At 45.7% G+C, this 8,041-nt stretch overlaps 1 protein-coding gene across 1 annotated transcript; it reads left to right on the plus strand.

Moving 5' to 3' along the window:
• The first annotated feature begins 454 nt into the window (after positions 1-454).
• Positions 455-2,046, plus strand: LOC138083284 (C-C motif chemokine 3). The gene is made up of 3 exons (XM_068977070.1): positions 455-580; positions 1,437-1,551; positions 1,840-2,046. Exons 1-3 carry the CDS (start codon positions 505-507, stop codon positions 1,928-1,930), a joined length of 282 nt encoding a protein of 93 aa, XP_068833171.1. The 5' UTR covers positions 455-504; the 3' UTR covers positions 1,931-2,046.
• Positions 2,047-8,041: the final 5,995 nt, after the last annotated feature.

An 8,041-nucleotide genomic window follows, 5' to 3' on the forward strand; every position in this document is an offset into this window, starting at 1 on the left:
CCAAAGGAGGCTTGGGCCACCATCCTGGGGAACATCACACCTGCCCTACTCGTGTGGTTAGAGCAACTGAAGAAGCACAGCACTCTCAGTTCTGTGGAAAGGTCTGGGGTGCAGAATGCATTAGAGGCAGGGACCAGACAGGAATAGCCCTCGGTGGACATATACCCGTCTCCGGACGCTCACAAGGGAAACCATTTCCTCACATGAAACCAGAACAAGTCATGCGTTGCGGGCTGACACTTAGAGCGGAGAGAAGCTATTCTTGGATATCCTGAGGCCCTGTGGTTGTCGGGGACCCTGAGTTGTGCAACACTCCGCGTGAAACTCCACTATGCTTAAAATTTTCCCTCCTCACCCCCAGATTCCACTTCCCCATCTGCCAGGGCTGCCTTTATAAAGAGCCAGGGAGATGGTCTCCCACTGCAGAGGGACAGAGGCAGCAGCAAGCACCGAGTCCACCTCGGCTCCACTGACGCTCAAGCCCACACTCCGTCTCGCAGCACCATGAAGGCACCCACAGCTGCTCTCGCTGTTCTTCTCTGCACCATGGCCCTCTGCAGCCAGGTCTTCTCGGCACCATGTGAGTCTGGGTAGTAGCTGAGGGGGTCCCCACGCCAATCTTGTGGCCTTGAGAGCCCCCAAGAGAACACAGAGAACCTCTTTAAGGGTTGCAAAACAGCTTGGCTGGTCTCTTCAAGAGTTTTAATCTTTTAAAGGGAACCTCAGATCTAGAGCCAGGGTGAGGGAGTTATAGTCCCATTTTACAGATGGCAAAACTGAGACCTAAACAAATGAGTTTGTAAGAGGCAGAGTCCAAATCTGGTTACTGCCCAGTGGTGTTAGTTTTCCACTAACCCTTCCTAGGTCTCCCCAAGAATTTGTCCTTTGGATGTCTTATGAGAGATAGCCAAGCTTTTTTCTTTTGCTGGGATGTGACTTCTTATTTAGTCGTTAAGTGGTGTCTGATTCTTTTGCGACCCTGTAGACTGTAGCCCACCAGGCTCCTCTGTCCTGGCATTTCCCAGGCAAAAAATACCGGAGTGGGGTGCCATTTCCTTTTCCAGAGGATCTTCCCGACCCAGGGATCAAACTCGCATCTCTTGTGTTTCCTGCATGGGCAGGCGGGTTCTTTACCACTGAGCCAAAAGCTAAATGATTTCCTGACCCAGACACAAATTCTTGAAGGGAGATGTGATAAGTGAGAGCCCACAGTGAAGAGTCAAAAAGGAAGAAGGGTTCAGACAGAAATAAAGGACAGAGACAGGGAAATTTCTAGGCAAAAAATCCCCAGCGCCTCCCAATGACTGGTCTCCCAGTCTGCACGCTGAGCGGGGCTGTTTCTCTCCCTGTGAGTCTTCCTCACCCTCTCACAGATCACGGGTCTCGCCTTTTCATCTGAACTATGACTCAGACTCAATCTGTCCCTTCCTCCACAGTTGGCGCTGACACCCCAACGGCCTGCTGCTTCTCCTATGCCGCCCGGCAGCTTTCTCGCAAAATCATAGCCGACTATTTTGAGACCAGCAGCCAGTGCTCCAAGCCTGGTGTCATGTAAGTGCTAGTCTTCCTGCCTGCTTCTGGGGAGATGGGGGATTTGGAGGTGGGGAGTGGGGGCGGGGTCAGCACCCAAAGGCACAAGAGAGCCATTGTGGGAGGCCCAGCTCTCCAGGGCTTATCAAATATATAGGACCTGTGTCTCTGAGGAGGGACCTGACCTGGCCAGGCTTACAGAATCTGGGAGAGCTGAGCGGCTCAGGACACAGAGTTGGGGAGGGGGGCCCCCCAAGATCGCCGCCGACTGCATTCCGCAGTGTGTAATCCTTCCACTCCTCCCCATAGCTTCCAGACCAGAAGAGGCCGGCAGGTGTGTGCGAACCCCAGTGAGGACTGGGTCCAGGAATACGTCACCGACCTGGAACTGAATTCCTGAGTGGCCTGGAAGCTTTGAGGAACCCAGTGACCTCAGGGGCCCTACTGGGCAGCAGGGGTCTGAGCCTTGGGAGCACCCCTGTCACCTCCATAGCTACCTCTCCTGGACGCTGGTTGTTGTCAAACAGCCACACTCTGGGACTCGTCCCTAACTGAGATTGCAACTTATTTATATATACTATTTAATATTTGTAATTTAATTCCTGTGCCCCACTGGGGTCTGGGACTGTTTGCTCCAAGAGGTCCCGAGATACCTTTTCACCAGCCTTTCCGCCCCCCCTTCACTTGCACTGTAGAGGCAGTTGAGCGACTGTCGCCAGCTTGTTCTGGACGGAGATGGCACCAATGCTGCCAGACCGACACTGGTACTGGATGTTTCTGTTCAGTGTTGTGTTCAGCCCAGCGAAATAATAAAGATGCTCCTTTGGAAAGTAAACTAGCTTCGAGTTTGGTTTTGTTTATCTGGCAAATCAGAATCACTGGTTGACTTTCTCTGAAAGACAAGCATCATATGATATCATTTATATATGGAATCTAAAAAATACGGTACACATGAACCTACTTGCAAAACATGAACTGAGTCACAGATACAGAAAACAAACATGATTACCAAGGGGGAACGGGGTAGGGGGTAAACTGGGAGATTGGCACTGGTAAATACATACGGCTGCTGCTACTGCTGCTAAGTTGCTTCAGTCGTGTCCAACTCTGTGCGATCCCATAGATGGCAGCCCACCAGGCTCCGCTGACCCTGGGATTCTCCCGGCAAGAGTACTGGAGTGGGTTGCCGTTGCCTTCTCCGAAATACATACTACTCTCTATAAAAGATAACTAGTAACATCCTTCTGTATAGCATAGAGAACTTTTATTTTGTGCTCTGTAATGACCTGTGTCTGGCTCTTTGCGACCCTATGGACCCATCAGGCTCCTCTGTACATGGGACTTTCCAGGCAAGAATACTGGAGTAGGTTGCCGTGCCCTCCTCCAGGGGAATCGTCCTGACCCAGGGATCGAACCCACATCTTCTGTGGCTCCTGCATTGCAGGCAGATTCTTTATGGCCTGCACCACCTGGGAAGCCTGGATATGTGTATATGTGTATATGTGTGGCTAATTCACTTTGCTGTACAGCAGAAACTAACACAGCATTGTCAATCAACTATACTCCAATTAAAAAATAGTTTTAAAAAAAGGATCACTGGTTGAAAGACATAGTAAGTTAAAGAATGGGAAGATGGGAAATGGAGGGAGCTTGAGAAAGGTGAAGAAGGGGACTACGTGCCACAGAGCTACACTGTTGGACAGTTGTGATTGAACAATGGTGACTGCCGTATGGATCAAGGAAGGATGCTGCAACCATCAAGCCATCACTTTACAGCTGCCCTGACAGTGAGCTCTGGAGGAACTCGGGGTAGAAACAGGATGCCCAGCCTCTAGCCGTCAACCACTATAGTCACCCCAACAGTTCACCTTGAAGAGACTCAGACAGTAGAGGTGGACATCAAAGAAATTATTTCAGTGAGCCCCATACATACAAAAGGGCTAAATTCCTTAACTTGAGATATCTGGTTTTCTTTAATTAGCAGTGATCTTTGGATGTCCCAGCTGCCTGGTCTTTGTTGCAAAAACTCCTTTATGTATATCCTGGCTCCTCACCTTGCCTCTACAGAGCAGTCTCTCCAAGTTATCTGAGATACTGCGTCCTGGGCTTAAGTGCTCAGTTTTGTCCACCAATAAATCTTAACTCTCAACTTTTAGATTGTGCATTTTTTTTCAGTTAACACACTGGAGACACATTTCCAGAACACTGAAATTGTGAGTGTTTTATGTATCAAATCATAATGTACATTAATGGATACCATTAAGAAGAGTATCTGTAGTACATATTTACAATGAATCAAACTTTCTTAATAATAACAGCTAACATATGAGACTGACTCCAGGCTGAGGGTTTTTTCTGCTGTGTTCATTTGATCCTTACAGTGAAATAATATAGTTTAAGTGCTATTAAATTCTCCTTTGACGGAACAGTAAACTGAGGCTGCGGGGTCAGCGAGATTAAGCAACTTGGACAAGATCACACAGCAAGTGAACAAGCACCACCAAGTTCCGAAGCTAGATTCTGACGTAACAAGAGACTTTGCTCTTCATCATTGACCAGGTTATTTCCCCAAATGCAATTCACCTGTGTTCGAATCACAAGCAATGATTGTTTAAGCCACTTACATCAGAATTTTCCGGGTATGTCCCTGAGAATTGATCCATCTTCCAAGCTTATCCACCATCCCGCATGCACATTAACTGCTGAAAACCTCTGAAACTGTCGAGAGAATTCACCACTCTTTTCCAAATGTGCTGTATATCTGCATCAGTTCAGTTCAGTCACTCACTCAGTCGTGTCCAACTCTTTGCGACCCCATGAATTGCAGCACGCCAGGCCTTCCTGTCCATCACCAACTCCTGGAGTTCACACAAACTCACGTCCATCGAGTCGGTGATGCCATCCAGCCATCTCCTCCTCTGTCGTCCCCTTCTCCTCCCACCCCCAATCCCTCCCAGCATCAGAGTCGTTTCCAATGAGTCAACTCTTCACATGAGGTGGGCCAGAGTACTGGAGTTTCAGCTTTAGCATCATTCCTTTCAAAGAACAGCCAGGACCAATCTCTTTTAGAATGGACTAATAGACATAGTGTACATTCTTTTCCTAGAATCCATGCTCCACAAAACAAATGACTAATGTTTCAGAGGAAAAGACAACCAGCCTACGTGTGGAACAGGATTCTGTTTATAGGTTTACTGTGAAAGCTAGATTAATAGATTGCCTGTTTTACAGTTAGAGTTCTGTTTGTAGAAGGAGAAATTCAGAAGACTTGTATGAAAATCAAACAGATATTAACTTTTATGAACCACAATTATTTCATTTTGTTGAAAATAATCTAATTTTCATATCCAAATTAGCTTAGATTTGTAGTGACCAAACTCTTTAGAGTACAATTCAACATTACTATTAAGCAAACATTAAGATGCCTATACTATTGGACCAAAATATTGTTTGCACTGATTCCATTTCTAAGAATCTTGTTTTGAAGCAACACAACCTGAGGTCAGGAATATACAGACACAACGATATTCTTTGCAGCATGATTTACAAACATCAAACAAATGGAAACAACCACTTAAACCAGCAGAAGATAAAATCAGTAGAGAAATGAAATGTCCACCAATGCAATATTCAGTGGTTAGTAAAAAAGAGAACACACGTCTATATCTATGGAAATTGTCCATAATATTAGGTGCAAAAGATATCTGTCTACCTCTAGTAAATGCAAGGATACTCTACACATATGCTACAAAACTATACATATAGGACAACATTATTTTTACTTTTAGCAACCATAAACATATTTGCAAAGGCATATTTGGAAAGATACATATCAAATAGCTAACTATGGTGGTTTCTTAGAGGAAATGGAATTTTTATTCTTTTTTCTTTAAAAGAATGGAGACTTTATTTTCTGTACTTTTTTAATGTAGAAATTTTTTTATTTTAAAGTTTTTCTTTAATTTGTTACAAATTGCTTCTGTTTTATGTTTTGGTTTTATGGCTGTGAGACATGGAGGATCTTAACTCCCTGGCCAGGGATCGAATGAACCCACACCCCTGTACTGAAAGGCAAAGTTTTAACCACTGGACCACCAGTCTGTCATTTTAAATTTGGTTTATTTTTTGATAAACATGTATTGCTCACCTTTCCAGTCTCATCTTTGATCATCAGCTACCCTTTTATGTATCAAATCATAATGTACATTAATGGATACCATTAATGGATACATCCATGGGTAGATGCAATATCACCCATCTATCAAAACTACTTTCCGGCTGGGACTCTAAGATGACACAAAGAAAACAGAGCTTAGCTGAGCTTACAGTCTTGATGTCATAATGGTCTTTTAAAAAATTAATTAATGTATGTATTTATTTATTTTGGTTGCACTGGGTCTTCATTGCTGCCCGCAGGCTTTTCCCTAGTTGCAGTAAGTGGGGGCTACTCTTCATTGCAGGGCACAGGCTTCTCATTGCAGTGCAGTCTTCTCAAGCTCTAGGCACACAGGCTTCAGTAGCTGTGGCCCATGGGCTCAGTTGCTCTGTGGCGTGTGAAATCTTCCTGGACCAGCGATCAAACCTATGTCCCTTCTTTGACAGGCAGATTCTTATCCACTGTATCACCAAGGAAGTCCTCATAATGGCTTTTACCAAATGAGAACAATGCAAGGAGCAAGTTCTTTCATCCAAGGCTTTCCTATCACACACACACACACACACACACACGTGCACACACATGGAGCTCCTCCCAGAAAACATTTTACAATCCCCTTCCTTTAAGAAATGCCCCGTTCCCCTAAAACCAAACCGGTCAACCCATGACAAGTGTGAAGATTCTATCAGGAGAATGGGAGGAGCAGCTTTGTCCGCAAAGAAGCAGTGGAGGTGCCGCCATTTCTTTCCTGTTGGCTTCCAGCATCTCAGGACAAACAAAATCTGCTCATTTATGCTGAACTGCTTCTCGCAGTCTGGAAGCCCAAAGGCAAACAGAAGCACAATTGTGCCCACTATTCCCTCAATACAAGGGTTGTGAACAAAGAGTGTAAGGAGAGCAAGGAGAACGGAGAGCATGGGGACTGCACTGCTAACCAACGTGTAGGGCATTTCAGAGTCCAAGGCTTGACTGGGTCCTTGGTCGGCCTTTCTGGTTGACCTCCCTGGGGACTGTCCTCCTTGGACACACACGTGTGCTGAGCAAGAGCCCTTTCCTGGGGGGCAGCCAACTTCTTGACCATGTGAGTTAGGAGCCTAGAGTTTGCCCTAGGTGTTGAGCAGCTTACAGCTATTTTGGAGTGATCTTGTAGTTTCTCTGGAAAGTAACACCCTTCCCAGTAACAGCAGGCTTCTGATCTCTTTGCTTCCGATCAATTCCATGACCTCGATAACCCAAAAGACAGAGCTTGTCTAGTCATGTATCTTGCACTTTACCTGGGGTTGAGAACGTGTGTCTCCTGGCACGGCCCTCAAAACTACAGTCACCACTACACCCCTACACCCCTACCTCTAGCCATGGGATGGAGACCTCTGCTTCTATCTTGGCCCCTGCAGAGATGGGGCAACATGCAGAAGTGATGAGTATCTGATGGCCAAAGCTACATCTTACCTGCTCCTTTACAAGCAGGTGATTTTCTACTTCAAATAAACAAATATTTCATAGGAGAGGTAAGGAGGGGGACTTAGGACCCAGTCAGAGCCCAGGTTTCTCTCCTGTTAAGTCTCTCACCTCCTTGTCTCTATTTGCATTAACTTTTTAAAAAACTTTTTATTTTGTATTGGGGTAAAGCCTGTTAATAATGTTATGATACTTTCAGGTGCATTAGAGTCAGCAGAGTGACTAATGTATTCATTCTCCCCAAATTCCCTTCCCATCCAGGCTGTCACAAAACACTGAGCAGAGTTCTCTGTGCTACACAGTAGGTCCTTGTTAGTTACCCACTTTAAAAATAACAGTCTATTCACACTGATTTTTATTTTTTTAATTTAAATGTATTTTTTAATTGGAGGCTAATTACTTTATTCACATTGATTTTAGACTGAAGTAGAAATATCTGCATTCACAGCCCTTTGAAACTCCAGATTACTGACAACAGTTGTCAGGTTTTAAAGCCCTTTCTGGGCTTCCCACTTGGCACGAGAGGTAAACAATCTGCCTGCCAAAGCAAGAGACATAAGAGGCATGGTCGATCCCTGAGTCAGAAAGATCCCCTGGAGAAGGAAATGGCAACCCACTCCAGTATTCTTGCCTGGAGATTCCCCATGGACAGAGGAGCCTGGTAGGCTGCAGTCCACGGGGTCACAAAGAGTTGGACACAACTCAGCAACTAAGCACAGAGCAGAGCACATACATATATCCCCTCCCTCTTAAACCTCCCTCCAACCCACCCCCGCCCCCGGCCTCCCCCCGCTCTCCCTCCCCCCCTGCCCCCCTCCCCTCCGCCCATTCCACCTCTCTAGGTCATCATGTTACATGAATTCTTGTTCATTTTCTTCAGGGAAGAAAGAGGCTGTG

This window comes from Capricornis sumatraensis, chromosome 8 (genome assembly GCF_032405125.1).
Source record: "Capricornis sumatraensis isolate serow.1 chromosome 8, serow.2, whole genome shotgun sequence".
NCBI lineage: Eukaryota > Metazoa > Chordata > Mammalia > Artiodactyla > Bovidae > Capricornis > Capricornis sumatraensis.